The sequence below is a fragment of the Bos javanicus genome, chromosome 17 (genome assembly GCF_032452875.1).
Source record: "Bos javanicus breed banteng chromosome 17, ARS-OSU_banteng_1.0, whole genome shotgun sequence".
Classification (NCBI taxonomy): Eukaryota; Metazoa; Chordata; class Mammalia; order Artiodactyla; family Bovidae; genus Bos; species Bos javanicus.
Window position 1 is genome coordinate 72,628,230 of NC_083884.1, and position 21,023 is coordinate 72,649,252.

The following is a 21,023-nucleotide window of genomic DNA, read 5'->3' on the forward strand; positions in this document are numbered from 1 at the left end:
CCTGAGCTCTGGAACCCGTGAGCCACATGCACGGAAGCCCACGCGCTGGCAAGCCCAGGCTCCACGACCGGGGCCACCGCGATGAGAGGCCTGCACACGACAGCCAGAGAGCGCCCCGACTCGCTGCACCGAAGGAGAGGCGGCAGCAGCAGTGAAGGCCCAGCATGGCCAGGAATTAATTCATGTTTAAAAGCCACAGCGAGGCACCACTTCACACTTACGGTGAAGGTAATAACACAGTAACAAGTGCTGATGAGGAGTGGAGAAACTGGAACAAAATACACCCCCAGTGAGAATGTAAAATGGTTCGGCTGCTTTGAAAACAATTTGGCAATTCCTCAAAAGGTTAAACAGAACTACCACCTGATCCAGCAACTTCTTACCCAGGTATATACCAAAGAGAAATGAAAACGTATGTTCCCAGGCAAGCTGGCACATAAATGTTCAGACTAGCATTACTGTAACAGCCAGAAAGCAGAAACAGTCCAGATGTACATCAACTGATGGGTTTACTGTTGCTCAGCTGTGTCCGACTCTTTGCGACCCCATGGACTGCAGCACGCCAGGCTCCCCTGTCCTTCACCATCTCCCGGGGTTTACTCAAACTCACGTGCACTGAGTCAGTGATGCCATCCAACCATCTCCTCCTGTTGTCCCCTTCTCCGCCCACCTTCAATCTTTCCCAGCATCAAGGTCTTTTCTAATGAGTCAGCTCTTCGCATCAGGTAGCCAGAGTATTGGAGCTTCAGCATCAGTCCTTCCAATGAATACTCAGGACTGACTTCCTTTACAACTGACTGGTTGGGCCTCCTTGCAGTCCAAGGGACTCTCAAGAGCCTTCTCCAAAACCACAGTTTAAAAGCATCAATTCTTCGGCGCTCAGCCTTCTTTATGGTCCAACTCTCACATCCATACATAACCACTGGAAAAACCATAACTTTGACAATGAGGGATGGATAAAGGAAATGAGGCGCATCCGTGCAGGGGAACATTATTCGACAATAAAAAGGAGTGGAATGCATGCCACAACACAGCTCGTGGATGAACACTGAGAATGTGTTACTAAGACGCCACAGAAGCATTGTATTTCACGATCGCATTCTTATGAAAAGTACAGGACAGGCAAATCGATAGCAACAGGAAGCAGGCAGGTGGCTGCGCAGGGCTGAGGAGGACGGGGAATGCGGCTCATGGGCGCAGTTTCCTGAGGAAATGCCCTAGGAGACCCTGGGGCCCAGTGGTCAGGGTTCCGGGCTTTCACTGCCAGGGCCCGGGTTCAATCCCTGGTCAGGGAAGTGACATCCCAAAGGCCAAGCGGAGCCACCAAACAAGGAAAAGAAAGAAAAGAAACTCCTCTGAAACACACCACGGTGATGGTTGCACAACTCTGAGAAGCCCTAAAGACGGCTGCACCGCAGACTCTACTGGGTGAATTGTACAATGTGTGAAGCAGAGCTCGATATGGCTGCTGTAAATGAAGAAACGCTTACCATCCTCTGAGCACGGGTGGCTCAGCCTCCACCCACACGTGCTCACCAGCACACGTGTGTGCTGATCAAGCCCAGGCCAGTCAGCTCTGTCTTCCCGTTTCAGAAAGTATTTACCTCATCTAAACACTCAGACAGGCTCAAGGTTGCCCGACGGAGCTCTGTGCGTCTCGACAGCCGGCTCACCCACACCAGTACCCGGCCGTAAATACCGTCTGCTTTGGACTCTCGACACAGAGGCTCCCAGAGCTGCAGCCCCGCGCTCAGGCGCCAGGCGCCCGGCGGAGCCAGGTGGCCAGACGAGCGCCTTCTGCGTGTCTGTACCGCTTCACTGTGACCAGCAGCTCTGCCCCCGGGAGGGCGCACGATGACAGGAGGGGTTGCGTGGCGCCCAGCCAGCCCCGTTCCCGTGAGAGCTCACAGAGGACCTGCCCAGCCCGTCCGCGCCAGGGCTACGCCCTCCGTGAGCAGCTCCTGCGTCACTGAGAAGGGGCGCGAGCCCTTCTGGACCCACCTGCCGGGGCCCGACCCCTGGGGAGGCCTGAGCCTGAGGACAGAGTGTTTCTGCCTCGGGGCACTGTCCACAGGAGCCGTCAAGGCCCAACAGCACCCTACAGGACTCACGGGAGCTGGGTGCGGACAGGGTGCCAACAGGCCAGCCTGGGCACCCATGCACTGCCCTCCCACAGACAGCACCAGCAGTGAGCGGCCACCCCGTCCCCGCGGCCTGGCCCCGCCCCACGCGCCGCCCCGGCTTACCCGGGTCTTGGCCTTCAGGAACACGTGGCTCTCCATGTCCTTGCTGGACTTGCTGTGGGCCACGCCAGCCTTCCTCATGGCATCTTCGCTGGAATACAAAGGAGGAGAGACGTTGACACAGGCGCCCTGGCCAGCGCCCTCACAGCAGCTGTCCGGGCCCACGGGCGGCCCGCCCACCAGCCTGGCCGAGGCCCAGGGCAGCCATGGAGGGAGGGGCCCTCAGTACAGTGAGGAAAGGTGGCCGAACGCAGGAGAAGGCGGCAGGGCCGTGAACGGCGGTCACCCTGGCAAGGAAGCAGCCGCCTGGCTCAGGCCGGCAGTGGGGCCAGCCTAGGGCTGCTCACCACCAGCACAGTTGATGGCAGAGTGGCAGCTGCCTCCAATTCCTGCCCTGCGGACACCCGTGTCCCCTCCCAATTCCGGCACCAAGAGCAAGGGGACCCGTGCAGAACTGAGGGGCCGTGCCAGTCACCTTAGTACCCCCAAGGCGAAGTTCCCACATGCAGGTCCTCCCAGGGGGACCAAGGAGATGAGCCCGACCTCATCAACCTCCAGCTCAAGGCAGATGCCGACCTCACAGATGCCAATGCACGCACAGCAAGAGACCGAATCGGAGCCAGGTCTCCATCACGCGACACCCTGCAAGGCGACAGCTGCGCACACGGCTACGCTGGAGCCTCTCTGGGTGGCAGGACACACCCCGCAGCCCCACACAGGTAAGGACAGGTGCGCACCTGTTAGAAAGGAGGGGGCGCCAGGCTCGGGCCCCCAGCTCACAGGCCACCTTCTTCCCTGCAGGATGGGTCTCCCCGCCCTTCTCCCCAGAGCTGGGCTCGCTGATAAAGAACCCCTCACCCCCAAAATGGAATCCAACAAGCCTGGTCCAGCAGGTACCGTGGGCTTCTGACAGCTCCAAACACACCCACACCCTGGGCACCGCGAGCGTGCAGAGGGCTGCAGGGCCACAGCCGTCGTCCCGAAAGACATCCCAGGAAGGGTGCCGAACGCTGAGACACAGATCTGCACTAACGTGTGAAGACGAGTAAACTGCCACGGAGCCGCCCACTGCCAGGCCACTCACTCCACCTGAGGCCAGAGTGCCCACCTCCTGCCTGCTTCCCCGAGCCTGCGCCTGCGCCGGGCCCAGAGGCAGCAACAGGTTCCTGCTGGAGAGGCAGCCAGAGTGGAGGAGACCCACGCACCAGAGGACACGCAACCAGGCTCAGAAGAGGCGACAGGAAGGCAGCGGGAGCACAAGGCCAGACCCGGGCAGGCCGGGAGAGCACGCGGGCAGGGCCTCCACACACCAGTGGGCTCGGAGACCCCAGGCACCTCAGACAGAGGTGACCGAGCGGACCCATCCTCGGGGGACTGGGGGCTGCCCCCTGCCCAGGCAGAGCTCCACTCGTCTCTGGTCCAGACCTGACCCACCACCCGGAGCCCAGAACCCATCTGCAGGGACACACCAGGAAGCCCCTGCAGCCTGCCGCCCAGAAGAGACACCTGGGGGCCTCCTCTTCTCAGCCCAGTCCTCACCCCACGTCTCAGCACGCCCGGGCCGTTCTGCGGTGGCCTCCGCCTCCAGGCCTCCACAGTGGGGAACTCCACTCAGTCAGTATCCAGCCCTCGCCCCCGACGCTGGCATCTGCAGCAGAAGGTGGACGCCCGCTGTGTGCCCCCGGGCGGCTGTGCCTGCACGTGAGCCGGATGTGCGCTCAGGCCACGGGCCTGGCCACCCAGACCCCCGCCAGTGCCCCTGTGCAGAGCACCACCTCCAGGTCCCTGTGCGTCCCTCCTGCAGAGGGCGGATGGGACCATGCCAGCTCCCGGGGTCACGCTGAGGTTACAGGAGGAACGCCGTCAGGCACACAGGCCCAGGAAGCACAGGGTGTGCAGGAGCCGGAGCCTCCCACCCACGCTCCTGTCTCTCCTGACACCCCCTCCTCAAGGGGGCCTCCCCAGGTGTGACGGGGGCCGAGTCCCCAGCACCCCACCCTCCCTCTGGGGCCCGTGGCGAAGCTCCTGGCCTCAGGGGGACCGGATGCCCTCCGCCCACCCAAAGGCTTTCATGCCACCAAAGGAAACTTGCCCGACTTGGGAACCATGACACCATCAGCCAACGGGCCTCCCAGGGGTGGAGGTCTCTGCAGCCCTGCCCCACTCCCAGGCGACCTGGCCAAGTGCTGCCTGTGTGTGCAGGCTTTTTTTCAGCCACTGCAGGACAGAAGCCTGCGGCTGGCGGCTGACCCTGCACCCAGCGTAAGATCCGAATCGCAGCAGCGCAGAGGACGACAGGGGACGTGGCACGCCCGCAGGGGAAGGGGCAGGCCCTCTGAAGCACAGCACCAGCGCACACGGTACAGACGGGCAGCACTCGCCAGGTGGAGGATGCTGAGGCCTGCCCCCAAGACCCTAGGGGCGAGGCCTTGCACCAAGGTCACAGGAGCGGAGCCTGGAGCCCAGGTTACTCTGACGCTGACTGAGCCCCTTCGTACCCATCGCCAAAAGCCCCCTCCTCCCTGATCATCGCTAGCAAGCTTCCTGACTCCCCAGTAGGCAAAGAGGCCCACTCCAGTGAACACCCTATAGCTCCACAACTCATCACATAACACCAGCCTTCCAGCAGGAATTTTCTTTGTCCTGAGGCTATAAAAGTTGGCGTTAACTCAGGAAAACTGTCGACTCTCCCTTGAGAGGAAAACTCCCGTCAGGAGTTCTCGGCCCACTGCACTCATGGTGCCCGTGTTACTTCTGCTCTTTGTTCTGCCGTCTGAAATGCTCGAGGTCTGGAAATCCTTTTCCTACCTGCGCTTGGACTGCCCCAGCATTTGGTGCCCCATATGGGGCTCTGTGTTTGGAAATTCTATTCCAACCTGCACTCGGACTGCCTCAACGGAAGAGATTCCTCCCACATTTTTATCAGCCACCCATCAGAGAGAGAAGTTCAAGCCCTGCCCTGAGGTCCAAGGAGGGGTGCCAGGGCCCGAGGGCCGGGGGCGCGCTCCCCACACCTGCAGCACAGCCCAGGGAGCCGACTGGTGAAGCATGGCTCGGGCCAGCACAGCAGAGAACTGTCCATCCTCCCTAAATGCCATCGGGCACCAAGGAAGCCCGGGAGCCTGCTTCCAGAGAGGAGACAAGTCACCACACTGGCCCCGAGAGGGAACACGCTGTGTCCGACTCACACATCTACAGGGTTCACACTGTCAAGTCAGAAAAGACCTAAACTTTCTTTGGTTCGTCTCTTCGAGTGCTATACTCTCTTAGGCAGAGAATTCTTTAAAAATCGTGAACCTTTGTGTAGAGGAGGAGGATAAGGGATCAGCCAGAATGAAAAGTGAGTAAGCACAGATGTACGCAGGTGCCAGTGTGCACTGCGACTCTCGGGAGAGGAGCCCGCCTGCAGAGGAGCGGAGCCACGCGCAGGGGGAGGCGCTAGCCCAAGTCATGATCCAAACACACACACTCCCTGTAATATCCTCACTTAAATAAAAGTAAAATTAAGTAAGAGCTGAAAACCCAGGCTGGAAAGAGGGACGGAACCTGCAGGTTTAATTTCCACTTGCCTCACAGAGCCCTGTCAGGTGAGCAGCTGACCACGGGCTCCCACACATCTAACACGGCAGACCAAGACCCCCTGGAGAAGCTCAGCAGGAAGAAGAAAACACCAAGAAACTACCTTTATTATCCAAGTGTAACAGATAAGACATCACATCCATTTAACAAGAACAGGACACTGTAAAACCAGAAAAGTCACACTGCCAAGAAAAAAACAAAGTTCTTACAAATCAAAGTTTATTAGATGTTAGCAGGGAAAGGTCAGAGATAAAACTGAAGATGTCTCCCGCAGGGCAGAGCCAGAGCCAGGAAACAGGAGATAGAGACAAGAAGAGGGTCAAAGCTGTAGGGGCCTGGGGAAGGGCGCACCCGGAGTGGCGGAACAGAGCCCCGGGGAGCAAGCAGAGGAGCATTCCTTGCAGTGCCGCCCGAGGCGAGCTGCCTTGAAGCTCTCTGAGAGGAGAGGCTCCCAACCTGGGCCCAAGCAGCAGCGGGATGGGCGGCTCAGTCCCCGGGGAGCCCCTCCACCGAGGAGGCCGCGTGCACCGGGACGGACGTGCCTCCCCAGAGCCCTTCCTGGAGGCTGCTGGACCGAGACACTGAGCCCAAGAGGAGGAAGCCTCCAGGGAGCAAGAACCCCGACAGCAGGGCCCTGCGGGACCCCAGCCCTGAGAGGGCCTCGCCCCCAGGCCGCCAGAGCGAGGTGGGGAAGGACAGGCGGTCCTGTGGCACCGAGAGGCCACTGAGGCCGCAGCCCTCGGCCAGTGCGGTCAGCCAACCAGAGAGGGCCCGGGGCACAGCACCCCCTGCGGGAGAGACCACTTGTGCCGGTGCGGCCCAGCACCCAGGGGGCTGCGCTGGCAGCAGGAAACAACGAGACGCAGCTGGCTTAGTCACCAGCTGCGAGCAGACGCTCCCGGCCTGGAGGACGCCTGCCCGCCCTCACAGCAGCTGGGAGCCTGTCTCAAGCTACATCCCAAACCTCGACTCCCTGTTTTCTCCTCACGTCCCTGTTGGTCTGACGGAGCTCTCCAGTTTCTGCTAGAAAGATTTCTCAACGGCGGATGAGGCTCTGGGAAAGAACCAGACCTAAAGAAGCTACTGCTGCTCTTGGGAGGGTGTGTCTTATTTGAGCTCGAGAAGCCACACAAAGCTTCGTCACCCTCTCACTCCGCACGTCTGACTCATCCATGCACTGACCCCGGGCTCCAGGCCTGGGACCACGGTGGCTCCTCAGGTTCCAGCCCTGAGTGCGTCCCAGCCACCCCGGGGCAACCACCCGGTAAGGATGGTCTGTGTCAAGCCAAGAGCTTACGAAAGTGCTTATCTCGCAGGACTTGTGAAGTGTTCGGGAGGAGCAAAGCCAGGTCTTCCAGAGATCCACACTTGATTTGGGCAGTGAGAATCACACAGTATCTGGGATGTGACTGAAAACGGTCCAGGGGAGGGGGGTCAGGGAGAGGGAGGGGAAACGCTGGTCCCAAGATGTGAGCTCTCCAAGTAGTGGGGAGACCGCACTCCCATGATCCCTACTCCTGTGAAGGGTTGGAGAAGCCCTAATGGGACTTTGAACAAGATAGGAAATTAAAGGGTCATCTCATCTGGTGCAAGCCTGCTCACACCCTCATCCTGTCAGAGACTCCGCCCTTCAGTTCAGTCGCTCAGTCGTGTCCGACTCCTCGAGAACCATGAACCGCAGCACGCCAGGCCTCCCTGTCCATCACCACCTCCCGGAGTTCACCCAAACTCACATCCATCGAGTCGGTGATGCCATCCAGCCATCTCATCCTCTGTCGTCCCCTCTCCTCCTGCCCCCAATCCCTCCCAGCATCAGAGTCTTTTCCAGTGAGTCAGCTCTTCGCATGAGGTGGCCCAAGTACTGGAGTTTCAGCTTCAGCATCGTTCCCTCCAAAGAGCACCCAGGGCTGATCTCCTTCAGGATGGACTGGCTGGACCTCCTCGCCCTTGGAACCACTGTTCTAACCTCACCAGGCTCTCCCAGCGGGGAGGCGGGGACACACAGTTTTTAAGGCAGGAGCACACTCTGTCCCCCTCTGCCTGGCAAAGTAATACAGTATCCGTTTCTACTTCACCCAGACAGACAAATAGGGTCATTTCAAGCACACAGGAAGACACTGCAGAGATGAGTGAAGGAGGCTCACATCCAAGAGCGTCCTGCAGTGGGGTCCTCCGGGCCCTTACGGGGAGCGACCATGTGGCCTAGAGAGCCTGGGCCTCTGGGACGGGGGCAGCACGAAGCCTCAGAAACCTGCCCTAGTGACTGGAAGTCGGTCCAGTCCCTGCCCACCCAGACAGACCAGAAGGCTCGCCGTGTCTCAGTTCAGTTCAGTGGCTCAGTCATCTCCGATTCTTTGTGACCCCCTGGACGGCAGCACACCAGGCCTCCCTGTCCATCACCAACTCCCGGAGTCGACTTAAACTCATGTCCACCAAGTTGGTGATGCCCTTCAACCATCTCATCCTCTCTCGTCCCCTTCTCCTCCCGCCTTCAATCTTTCCCAGCATCAGGATGTTTTCCAATGAGTCAGTTCTTCCCATCAGGTGGCCAAAGTACTGGAGTTTCAGCATCAATCCTTCCAATGAACATTCAGGACTGATCTCCTTTAGGATGAACTGGTTGGATCTCCCTGCAGTCCAAGGGACTCTCAAGAGTCTGCTCCAACACCACAGTTCAAAAGCATCAATTCTTCAGCGTTCAGCTTTCTTTATGGTCCAACCCTCACATCCATACATGACCACTGGAAAAACCACAGCCTTGACTAGACGGACCTCTGTCGGCAATGTCTCTGCTTTTTAATATGCTGTCTAGGTTGGTCATAGCTTTTCTTCCAAGGAGGAAGCGTGTTTTAATTTCATGGCTGCAGTCACCATCTGCAGTGATTTTGGAGCCCAAGAAAATAAAGTCTGTCAATGTTTCCATTGTTTCCCCATCTATTTGCCATTAAGTGATGAGACCGGATGCCATGATCTTAGTTTTTTGAATACTGAGTTTTAAACCAGCCTTTCCACTCTCACTTTCATCAAGAGGCTCTTAAGTTCCTCTTCACTTTCTGCCATAAGGGCGGTGTCCTCTGCATATCTGAGGTGATTGACGTTTCTCCCGGCAATCCTGATGCCAGCTTGTGCTTCGTCTAGTTCAGCACTTTGCGTGATGTACTCTGCACAGAAGTTAACCAAGCACGGTGACAACACACAGCCCTGACGTGCTCCTTTTCCCATTTGGAACCACTGTGTCTAGCCTCGTGAGAACTGGAACCACGGACACACAAGTCCCAGCCAGAGTCCCAGGGCAGGGACTGTGGTCGTGAGAAAGCCACCACTCAAATGAACTCAGAGTATCATTCCACTTCAAAAACACGGGGCTGTGTGTGTACTGGCATATTTAAAATGCATACACATCAAGTCATATGCCCAAAGAAACAGTACTGAAGGAAAGAGATCAAAATGTCAGCAACAGCCACCTCTGGGCAGAGTAAGCATGAAAAACACTCTGCTGCTCTGAAATCATCTGCAATGTTATCTGAACAGAATGAAGGGCTGTGCCCACCAGCCCCCACTGACTGAAACAGGAGCTGGAGACGGGCCACCGCTGCTGGGACGGGCTTCCCGCTCCCATATCCTCTCCCTCCGCTCCTCGGAAACCGCCACTGGTGCCACCTGGGAAAAGCCCCAGCTGGCGCTAAGAATCTGAAGGCCAGAACTGGAGGCAGAGTCCAGAGAGCCAGCGCTGCACCCAAGGAGCCAGGGCCAAGCCGCCCGGGGGCAGGGTCACGTTACACGGGATGGTGCCGCGCCACGGAGCAATGGCAGAAAGAAGAGTCTGCCACCCACGAGGATGAGTATCGCTCACGTGACACTCAGTGGAGCCCAGACCCAGGGGTGCACAGCGTGGGGTTCATGGCCGGGAAGTCAGGAAAGCGGGGCCAGCTCTGCACCAGCTGAAGCACAGGGTGCCGCCCGTCCAGGACGCAGCCTGGGTGGCGGGTGGGCCTTACTTCAACATAAGACACACGATGGGAGTCTGGGGAGGGCCCTGGGCCCCAGCCCCACCCTCAGCTTTAGTGCCCAAATGGACCTCAGCCCTGGGCAGGGGTCCGCGAGTCCTCCCTGGGGTGACTCTCAGTACCCGATGGCTGTGAAGGGCCCCCGGCGGCCCACAGGGCCTTCTCTCCACTTGACAACAGGGGCGGCCAGAACACTTCCTCGCATCGCACCTCTGATGAGGACGGAGAGGAAGCTGGAAAGAGGGGAGGACAGGTCAGCAGGGATGAGGCGAGCACTGCCCCAGCCCCGGAGTCTGGACAGGCTTCGGAGAGCAGGCGCCCTGGGCAGCGCCTTCTGCCCCTGCCTGCCCTGCCCGGCCTGGATGCTAAGGGGCTGAGCAGAGGCCACTGGGTCACACCCCGCCCTGGCCCTTACTCTGGTCCCCAGGTCAGGAGGAGCACCCGCTGCTCATCACCAAGTCAGAGCAGAGCCCAGCGAGGACTGGCGAGCAGAGAGAGGACACGCCCGAGCGCTCTGCCGTCACAAACAGCCTCAAAAACAACAAGTTCAAATGTCTCCCCAGGCACACGCTGTGCCAAGTGCGTTACCGCGCCTGGAGACCCCGTTACCGACAGGCCCACACAACTCCTTCAGGCGGCTCCATAACCGACCGGCCCCGCTGGGCCAGCGAGGCGCCTTCTTGTTTGCCTTTGGCGACACCCCACAGCTTGAGGGACCCCCGACCAGGGGCGGACTCGCACCCCGGCAGTGACAGGGCCAAGCAAGAGACCACCAGGCGTCCTCACGGGCAGAGCTTCTTATGAAAGTGGAGGACGCGCCCCCCGCCCTCTGGATTGTGGTTTTGAGGGAACCACGCCTGGGCTGCTAACTACCCTCCCCTGTCTCCTGGACCAGGTACTCCTTTGCTCATCTGCTAAGCAGAAGCACCCAGGAACAGCCTGGACGCCCGTCCACACGGCTCCACACTGCTTTCCACACGCCTCCTGCAGCCGCTGACGCCCCTCACCTGGGCCCAGGCACCGCGGGTGCGCACGACGCAGAGGGGTGACCAGGTCCTGCTCCCCACAGACTTCTAACACAGCCGACAAAGCAAAGCAAGTACCCACGAGTGTCAAACCGCAAGAGAGTTCACCTGTTCTGTTTGTGCCAGGATGCATCCAATCAGAGTCCAACAAGCACAGGAGGAAGCAGGACCACTGTGGGCGGAGCCACCAGGGCTCAGGAGTGAAGAGGAGAAGCGACTGCGGCCGGAGGCACGGAGCGGAGGCACGGAGCGGGGAGTCTGGTGGGGGCTCTCCCGCTGCATGGGGGCAGAGGCGGGGAGGGAACCTGGACAGGCAGCTTCAGATGGAAAGCAGAAGCCTCTCAGCAGCGGTGGGGAGGGCAGAACCACCTTCAGATGACTGTGCTGGCAACGGGCCAGGCGAAGGAGGCTGCCCACTCTGACTGAGAGCACGGGGCAACTCGCCACCTCACAGCAGCTGGAGGAGACTGCGGCCCTCCTTCTCCTCCCTGCACACGGGGTCTACCTCTCCTTCAAAAGATTTCTGATTGCAAACAAATACATGTTGACTATTAAACTACACAGTACCCACGTGTACAAATTACAAACAAAATTAAAATCACTCAGACAACCAGCCGGAGGTAATGACTTAAACTCAGCTGGCACCCGATGTCCACGGCTCGTGCAGACGCCAGCCTGCCTGCATCCCGCATGCGTGGTGCTGTGACTTTCTCAGACTCTGAGATGAAACCTATCCGGGTGACCCATGGTCACCCCTGGAGAGGCAGGAAGCAACTGTGACTCGAGAATGCTCGCGATGCTCCTGCCTGGAGGGGCTCAGACCAGCGCTGCCAAGCATTCAACAACCCCGATGCAAACTGTGGATGAGGCAGTCACAGACCGCCGGGGCGGGGTGGAGGGCCGACTGGGCGGGCGAGGGGCACGGGGCCTGGTGCTGAGCCAGGGAAGCGAGCAGGAGGCGGGTCAGCCAGGTCCACAGCTGGGCGCCCGTGAGGGTCTGGGGCAGCTTGGCACGGTAGGGGCGGCAGGCAGGCAGGCACAGACTCTGGAGGAGGAATCCCGGCATGGAGATGAGTCCACCGGCTGCCACCCAAACATTCTGGGTGTCAGAGTGACTGGGGACAGAGGGTGGAGTCCGTGAGGCGAGAGCTGGCAACTTGAAGCCCAGTGCTGAACACACAGGTGTGGCGGGGTCTTTATACTACTCGGTTCTATGATCCATTTTTGAATTTTTAAAAAGCCATCAGAATTCCTTTAAAAATTGACCTTTAGGGTTCATAACTGACATCACTGCCCTCAGAGATACTCTTCTGGGGCAAGTATCCCTTGCCCTTCACGAGAACTTCCCACCCTAGAGGTGGGAAGGTCACCGTCCTTCCCACCCTAGAATGCCCACGTAGGGTCCTGGACCAGCCACAGCCACCAGGTCAGGAATGGCACCAACAGCTGGACGATTTCCAGCCAGGAAGCGATATGAGAGCTACAGCCCGTGAGGCCAAAGGTCAGCGGGGCTTGTGGTGCTGTGTCAGCCACCCTGTGGGACCCAGTGACCCAAGGGGAGTGGCTAAAACTGCCAGCAGGCTGCCACTGGCAGCGGCTCCACCGAAGCGCTCTCGGCGCATCTGGCTTGGGTTAACTGCCACGCCCCCAGTTTCCCCAGAGACGTGACCACTCTTTCAGACGAAAAGGCAGTTTGCCTCGAGGCAGTGGGTGAGCCAACAGGCCAACTACTGCAGCAGGGCGCAGAGCATGCCCCCCGTTTCAGCTGCCTTGAGAAAACCCTGGGTGACGGAGGGCTCCTGTCCCCTCAGCCACTCTCATTCCTGGTCTAGGGGAGCAGAGCCAAGGCTCAGGACCCTGAAGTCAGCATCTCACCAAGCACGTTCTGGCTGTTTCACTGGGACTTATGGTGACCAGACAGGGCCCCTGGCCTCAGGGCGCAGACATTCTGTAGTGGGCTGTACCCAGACACCAGCCCAGCCACGTGGATGACACCTGGCCAGGAAGAAAGTGATGGTCTCAGCGGCCTCCGCGCTGGAGAATAAGGCCAGAGTCACACCACGGAGGCCCAGGGCTGCTGCGGCCTGTGGGCCAAGCCAGGAAAAGCATCAGCCAAGACTCAGCGGTTTCTGCCCAAGGGAGGGACCACAAGCCACAGGCAGGCTCCAGACGCGCAAGCTTCAGGACGCCCCCTTCCCTCTGAAGACCTCTCCAGACCCTCCGACTGCTGTCTGGTTGTTCTCTTCAGCTTCTGTGCTTGTTTTGTTTCTGGGTAACAGCTCCTTCCGGAAGGCATGCTCCTTCCGGCCTAGGCTGAAATCTCTGCACCTCCTAGGTTGCAGACCTGGATCCCCCACGTCCCTTGGGGGCTGTGGCAGAAGAGGTGGCTGACCTGTTGCTGCCCCCCGACCCGTGACTCCCCTCCGCACCCCCTCCCTGACCCTGGTCCCCCACTGGAGCCCTGACCAGGGCTGCCCTCCCTGAGCCCTGTCTCCTCCCCTTGGGATCTGTCAGCGCAGCGGATGTTCATTCACTCCACGCCTGAAGGTGCAACCTGCTGTACTCAAGGGTGGGAGGTATCAAAACAAAACTCAAGACGAGTCTCTGGAGATGCTTAAGGCAGCCCTTTCTCACATTCACAGCGCTGCTCACTTCTCACACATGCTTGTTCTCCAGAAGCCAACAGACCGGACATGCGTGCGCAACACTCACCCAACGACCCCAGGAGGCAGGTCTAAGGCCCACAAGGGCCAGCTGGGGAGCCCTCGGGGGGCTGCTCTCGCGGTCCTGCAGGGAAAGCAGATGTTCCACAAGCAGCGCATCTGAGCCACCAAGAGTTTCACAGCTACGCTCCCCAGAGGCTCTGGTAAGTGCCATCGGCCCCCTCCCCACCTTCACTGGCCCCTCCTCCTGCCAGGGCCCGGGGTGGGGGCATCAGGCGACATATCACTGAGAGTCCCCAGCCCTCGGTTCCCCTCCCGCCAGCCCTGTGAGACAGACTGGACTCCTGCCTTCGAGAGGAGATGACCAGAAAGGTGACGTGCCCAAGGTCACTCAGCTAACACGTGGAGAAAGTATGGGCTCCCAAGCTTCAGAGTGCGTGCTGGAGCCGGTCACCCAGGCCAGTGGTTGAGACAGCGGCTCACACAGCCCCCAGGACGACGCTGCCCCTGCACGCTTCAGCAAGTGCTTCACACGACAGGCGTCATTGTCACAGGATCAGAGTCTTGCGGGAGACTCAAAGGGCCAGAGATACATTACAGCGGTGACCCACTCTAGGCAGGGTGGGCAAGACCTGGAGAATTCGATATTGAAGCAGACCTATCAATAAAGAGAAGGAGCTGGTCAGGAATGCAGCGGGGGAGTCCACCCGTTGTGGAGTTCTTTAAATACTCCATGAAACATTGTTTAAGGGGAAAGCACAAAGAAAGAATTGGGAATGTGCAAGAAGCTGAAAGACCAGAGAGGCTGGACAAGAGTGGGGGTTCAAGAGAGGTGGTGAGGCCAGGCCGGGCCATCCGAACTCTGTCCTGACGCTGAGGACAGTCACTGAGGAGTTGTCAGCAGGGCAGGAGGGAGCGAGGGGAGGCAGAAGTCGGGGAGTGGGAGCTAAGGAGAGGCTGCTCCGGCGTCCCTGCAAGGCCTCCGGACAAGCCCCACTAACGCTGCTTTCCGCAGTGGAGTCGGGAGCTGCTTCTTCAGCCCATGCTCCGAGCACGTTTTCTCCAGAGCGACTCAGAGCTGGGTGAGGGCAGGGCGCTGTGCTCACATGCTCCCCTCCCTCTGCAACGTCCCAGTTCTCCACTTGGTTTTCCTCATTCAACTATAAATTACTTTGGCTCAAAACATTTCCCAAGGGACCACCCCAGAGGTCCAGGTGCCAAGACTCCAGGTTTCCACTGCGGGGAGCACAGGTTCAATCCCTGGTTGGGGAACTAAGATCCTGCGTGCCCTGTGGCAGGGGCCAAAAAATAACCCAACAAACTAACAAACCATTTCCCAAGACAGCCAACTTTCAGTGCCAGCATAAGCACTGCAGAAAGTCAGAAGTAACAATATGCCAGGTGTCCTGACCTTTCTTTTGTAACTCTGAACACCATAAACCAAGACACCAAGAATCACAGCTTTCAAAGTGAAACCTGGAGAGAAAACAGAAAATCTGAGAACTGAGAACACCAACACGAGTGAGGCAGACAGCTTCCGAAACTGCTCATCCTGGGCTCCCCACCGTGCCCAGGCCCTAACCCTGAACACACCCACAGGAGAGGCAGAAGGGCCTCTGCAGATCTAATCAAGGCATTGACTTCAAAGCGGGGACAACATCCTGGATTACCCTGGCAAGCTCAATCTACTCTGAGCCACTAGCAGAGAATTATTTTTTTCTGGATGAGGCAGAAGAGCCCACCCTTGCTGGAGCTGGGCATGTGGGTGTGGGAGGGAATGGAGCCAGCCCCCAGGAACAAAGACAGACCGACCCTGGCAAGGCTAACAGCCAGGGAGGCCCGATTTCGCCTCAGGCCTCCAGCTGTGTGGGAACTGAACTGTCAACAACCTGAAGGAGCCTGAAAGCAAATTCTACCCCCAGAGCCTCCAGGAGGAAAGGCACCTGCCAACATCTTGATTTCAGCCCTGGGAGACCCTGGGGAGAAGACTCAGCTGAGCCCACTGAGACCTCTGAGCTACAGAATCTGCTGGGTAATAATACACCTCGGTTGTTTTTAAACAAAACAAATTGTAGGCAGCAACAGAAAAGTAGTATCTAAGCACCAATCTGGCAAAAATAAAACAAAAAGGATGCAGGTTCTCTGGAAGCAGAGGGCTGAATCGAGGAGCACTCAGTCTGTCCTCTTTAGTGGCCCCCAGCCCTCAGACACGCCCCTACCTGCCCCACTTCCTTCGGGGACAATTCATTCCTCCCGTCTTCAAACTCCAGGCTTCCTCCAAGAGAAATCTCTGACCTGGGGACCTTTCTTACAGGAGCCCAGAAATGGACCAAGCCTCAAAATTGCACTGAGTCTGCAACATGGGCAGAACCGTCCCAGACCATTCCACGGCAGTCCCCACTGCCTGCCCTGGACTGCCGGCTTCCCTGCCTTCCCCCACTTCCTTCCTTCCACAGGGCTGCACCCCACCCCCTCCAACCAGTTAGTCAGCAAGGGCCATCCACTGCATTCACTCTCCTCTTTCCCTGGGATCGTCTTCCTCTTTCACTTTCCAGCACTGTCTCCTGCAGGCCTTTATAAGCACTTCCCTGATTAGGTCACTCCTCAACGATTTTATGGAGCGATGAGAAAGACAGGGCTCTAGCAGGGGGGAATTCAAGCATGAAAAACGACAGGTCCCCAGACCCCCAAGAGCTCAGAATTCTCGGAATGGCCTTCCTGGCCTCTCTCTGTTCTTGATCCGCCTGGGGTGAGAGGGTGGGGAAATCGAGGGATCTTCCCAACTCTGGCATCTCAGCACCTCCAGGCAGGCCCCGTGCCAAACAGAGGCTCACCTCCCCAGCGCTGCACTTCCACCACTAACTGGCCGCCCCCGTTCGCCCTCGCTGCACGATCGTCTCCTGAAACCCCACGACTCAGCCTAGCACGAGTACCACCCCGCTGCGCGGCGGGGGCTCACTCTCTCCAAGCCTCAGCTGGCGGTGACGGCCCTTCCCACTCCGACTCGTCTTTCTGGGGCTCGATTTCTGCGTCGCCTACTCCCCAACGCTGCTCCTGGCCTGCTGAAGCGAACTGTCAATTCCGGAACGAGAAAGCCGGCGCTGTAACTGCGCCCCGAGGCGGCGGCGCGGCCCCCGGGGGCGGGGGCTGATCCCCGCCGGCCCCGCAAGCCCTAGCAGAAGGCAGTAAACCCGCGAGCGGCCACTGCGGAGCAGCGGGAGCTCGGCGCGCCAAGTCCCCGGGCGCCAGGCAGCCCCTAGCCTCGAGGGGTCAGCAGCTGAGACCAAGCAGGAGGCAAACAACCCCAGCTCTTCACGCCCACTGCCGACCGAAGGTCGCTTCCTGACGGCCTCTTCCTGTCGCCCTCCGGCGAAGCCCGCGGCGGGGAGGGGGTCGCCCGCAGACTCCCGCCCCCACCGCGCCTCCCGTCCTCAGGCGCTTCTCCGAGGAGGAAGCGCGAGGCGCCCAGCGCTGCGGACGCCGCCACGGGCGGCCCCGGGCTCCTCCGGCCGCAGTGGGGCGCGGAGCGGGGGAAGGCCGCCGCCTCCGGAGCACACGAAGGGCGAACGCGAAAGCTCAGGACGATGACTCAGAAGCCGGGGCTCGCCCGCTCCAGGAGTTCAGCCCAGGAAGGAGAGCCCGCGGCCCGGAGGGGAGGGAGGGGGGACGGCGAGGGCCACGGCCCGGTCCCCTCCGCGGCCCGGCGCCCTGGACCCCGCCGTCCGGCCGCGCCGCCCCCCGCCGCGAGGAGAGCCGGGGAGGGGGCTGAGGAGGAGGGCGGGGGTCGCGCCGCCGCCCCGGCCCCTACTCACATTTGGCTGACCAGCTTCTGCCGGAAGGTGGGGCTCCGCCAGTCGGTCTCCTGCCCCGAAACGTCCATGCCGGTGCCCAGCTCCCACCTCCCGTGCCCCACTCCGCCGCCGCCGCCTCAGTCGCGGAGCCAGGCCCAAACCCGGAAGCCGTCGGCGGCGCCTCGGCCGCGCCGGAAGAGGAGAGGGGCTTGTGGGAAATGGGGGGGCGCGCGCGCGCGCGCACAGGCTTGTGGGAAATGGAGTCCGCGGGCGCCCCACAGCGCGCCGCGCTCCGGCTCACCTGCTTGGCCTGTGGCCCTACTGCGTGCAGGTCCCGTGAGCCCAGGGCGTCCGCACCAATCAGGGAGGCGGCGCGAAGCCGCACGCTATCTGAGCGGATGCTTTGGAGACACTGTTTATCAAAGATTTTTCAGCATCTGCTCGGCCCTTCCTGCGGTCGCATCCCAAGACGGACCAGACCCTGGTTCTCTCCGTGAGACTTTTGGAATTTCATATCCCACCAATGGCTCTGTTTTCTAGGGCTTGGGAATGTGAGGAACCCAAACCACACTGCTCATTTTTCAGCACAGGCTTTCCCGTCTGGCCCAACAGCACTGTCCGTGGAGAACACAGTCCAGATGCTCACGAAAGGCACACGAATGTGCCCAGTGGAGGAGGCAGGGGGAGCTGGAGGCGGGCGGGAATGGCCCCGAGGGTGAAGCCTGAGGATACTCTTAGGAGGATGAAATCTCTGCCAGATTGATCCTATGGGGCTTTGTCTGTGCCCCTGGGGAGGGAAGGCAGGTGACGAAAATCCTGAGCCCAAGTGCTCCACAAAGGTTATTGAATGAACGCACAGTCACCAAGACGGGCTTCGTGGAGCAGGAACTGACACCTACCGACGCCTACGAAGCGCCGGCCCAGGAGGGGCTGTGTCCACTCTGTGTCCCTGAGCCCCAGGCAGGAGTAGGGGACAGGACTGGGAGAGGAGGCAGTGAGCAGTCTCCCCAGAGGGGCCCCTCTTGTCCTCAGGTTTCACGTCTTGCAGTGATGGACAGCTGGTCACATCTTCAAACTTTTTTGCTCTCATTCTTTCAAAAGTACTTTTTAAAAATTCTGTCCTGGGAATTCGCTGCCAGGCCAGCTGTTGGGACTCTAAGCTTTCACTTGACAGAGCGCAGGTTTGACTGCTGGTGGGGATCTAGGATCCCACAAGTGTCCAGGTCAACAAAAAAATTCTGTCCTTGCGGTGATCAACTTGTGCTGGTTGGCCTAGGACTTCCCAGTTTTAGCTCCCAAAGCCCATGTCTTGGCCACCCTCAGGCTGACTGGAATGGTTCATTGTCCTGTCTCTGTCCCTCTTGCACATTTAATAAAACTGAGATCTAATACACGTATCATATAGCTCACTCTTAAAGTGTGCTTCAACTAACTTGTGTTGTGTGCTAATTGTGTTCAATAAACCAAGTGATTCATGAACTAAATACTGGTTATGTATATTGTATATCTCCAATTCAATGACTTTTTTTCCTGTCCTTACTGTCGCTCCCTGTGACGAAGAGGCTCAGAACATTGTCAAGAATTTATCAAGATAAACTTAGGTGCTGTCCCCTTTGGTGTTTGCTCCAGACTTTTATTTCTACTTATCCGTTTATCTGGGTCCAGAGGCGATGACAGCTGGGTTAGAGTCTGGATGGTGACCAGGGAAAGAGAGGCAGAGACGGCCACAGACCTCCTGGCCTCAGGGAGAGGGGGAGAGACAGGAAGGTAGGTCCTGAATGGACTGCAGCGGGGAAATGGCAAAACTGACCAGAGGCAGGATCCCTTCCCAAGCTACCCGAGGTGCTGGGCCAAACCTCTACTCTGCTGGTTCCCGAGACCACCTCGCCATAGCTGGACCCTGTCACTGGCCACGCATTTGGTGGGTACCATGCTGGGCCCTGCAGAGGCAGGAGCTGGAAGCTTCCCTCTACAAAGCCTTGCACACCCTCCTGGGGGCTCTGGCCCTCCCCTTCAGGCCTTGTACGGGGACCCCTCTAGTCCCCCTCCTCACTCTGGTGCTGCCCTCACTCTGCCCCTCCTGAAACCGTACACCTCGGATAGGGGACTGGACCTGGCCAAAATCCAGACTGAGACCTGAAGTGAAAGTGAAAGTGAAGTCGTGTCCGACTCTTTGCGACCCCATGGACTGTAGCCTATCAGGCTCCTCTGTCCATGGGATTTTCCAGGCAAGAGTGCTGGAGTGGATTGCCATTTCCTTCTCCAGGGGATCTTCCCGATCCAGGGATCGAACCCCGGTCTCCCGCATTAGGGAAGCCCTTAGAGAGACTTGAACCCACTGTCTTTTAATTGGAATTGCACACCTGGTCTCAGGATTTAATGAAGCTAAGGTTCTTTATGTCTCCAGGCAGGAGGAATTCAGCGAGAGATAAAGTGATAGATAAGAAGTGGATTTATTTAGAAAGAAACACTTTCCATAGATAAAATATAGCAGTCCCAAAATATGTGGTGGTTTCTTAAGGGCTGGGTAATTCCATAGACTAATGAATGGGAGGGTTATTCCAACTATTTTGGAGATTGGGTGGGGATTTCTGGGAACCAAGCCACCACCCACTTTTTGGCCTTAGATGTCAGCCTCAGGGAGAGGAGGAGAAGGGGACGACAGAGGATGGGATGGTTGAATGGCATCACAGACTCAATGGACATGAATTTGAGTAACTTCCAGGAGTTGGTGATGGACAGGGAAGCCTGGCGTGCTGCAGTTCATAGGGTCACAAAGAGTCGGACACGACTGAGCGACTTAACTGAACTGAACTGTCAGCCTCAGAACAATCTCAGCACCTGTGAGCACATCATTTAGATGCTATTATATTACAATGGGTGCGTAATGAGGCCCAGGTCCACTGGAAGTCAAATCTTCCACCTTCTTGGACGTTGGCAATTCTAACTAGTTTTTGTCCTGTCCTCAAGGGCTATGTTGTTCTTTTAAAGGTTGCGCCCCGCGCCCTTCTCTCCTGTCTCATGTCCATGCCAGCACTTGCCAGATGTAACCCCTCTTCTGTGCCTGCAATCATTTATGAGTGTGGAGGTGGCGGGCAGTTGTTGCTTCTAAAAGCAACACAGTAGAAACTTTATTTTTTATTGGAGTACAGTCGCTTTTTTTTTTGGCTTCCTTGCTGGCTCAGTGGTAAAGAGTCCACCCACCAACGCAGGAGACTCTCGCCTTCTGAGATGGCCTGCACTCTTTCCATGGAGTGTTTCTAAATAAACCTGCTTCTCACCTATCGCTTTGTCTCTCACTGAATTCTTTCTGTGATGACACGTAAGTAACTTGAGCTTCATTACATCCTGAGAGCAGGTGTGTGATCTTGATGAAAAGAAGGTGGTTTCAGGGGCTTCCCTGGTGGTCCAGTGGTTAAGGAGCCACCTTTCAATGCGGGGGACGTGGGTTCGATCCCTGGTTGGGGAACTAAGATCCCCCCTATGCCACAGGGCAATTAAACCCAGGCGCCACAGCTACTGAGCCCACGTAATCTGGAGGCCATGTGCCACAGCTGGAGAAAGCCCGCGCTCAGCAATGAAGATCCAGCCAAAAATACGTTAATTAATTAAAAAAAAAATTTTAAATTAATTTAAAACATTTTTTGGAAAAAGTAAAACCACAACTCTCATTAACTCATTGATGAGAAAGCTGGTAACTTCTTAGCAGCTGTTT

The 21,023-nt window shown here is 58.2% G+C and overlaps 1 protein-coding gene and 1 long non-coding RNA gene across 5 annotated transcripts in view; both read right to left on the reverse strand.

The window, feature by feature from the left end:
* Positions 1-17,499, reverse strand: part of MED15 (mediator complex subunit 15) — a 42,943-nt gene extending 25,444 nt beyond the window's left edge. For 2 of the 4 annotated variants that reach the window (XM_061385620.1, XM_061385619.1), the window contains exons 1-2: positions 17,330-17,499; positions 2,247-2,334 (exon numbers count right to left, since the gene is read on the reverse strand). In XM_061385620.1, the coding sequence (XP_061241604.1) occupies positions 2,247-2,334; positions 17,330-17,397 (156 nt within the window). In that variant the 5' untranslated portion in view covers positions 17,398-17,499. Of the gene's footprint in view, positions 1-2,246; positions 2,335-2,718; positions 2,820-17,329 lie in introns of those variants that run through there. The other 2 variants (XM_061385621.1, XM_061385622.1) reach the window with 2 other exon arrangements.
* On the reverse strand, positions 14,063-17,316 carry LOC133229206 (uncharacterized). Its single transcript, XR_009730511.1, has 2 exons — positions 14,929-17,316; positions 14,063-14,175 (listed from the first exon to the last, which is right to left on the reverse strand). It is a non-coding gene; the product is annotated as an uncharacterized LOC133229206 (long non-coding RNA).
* Positions 17,500-21,023: the final 3,524 nt, after the last annotated feature.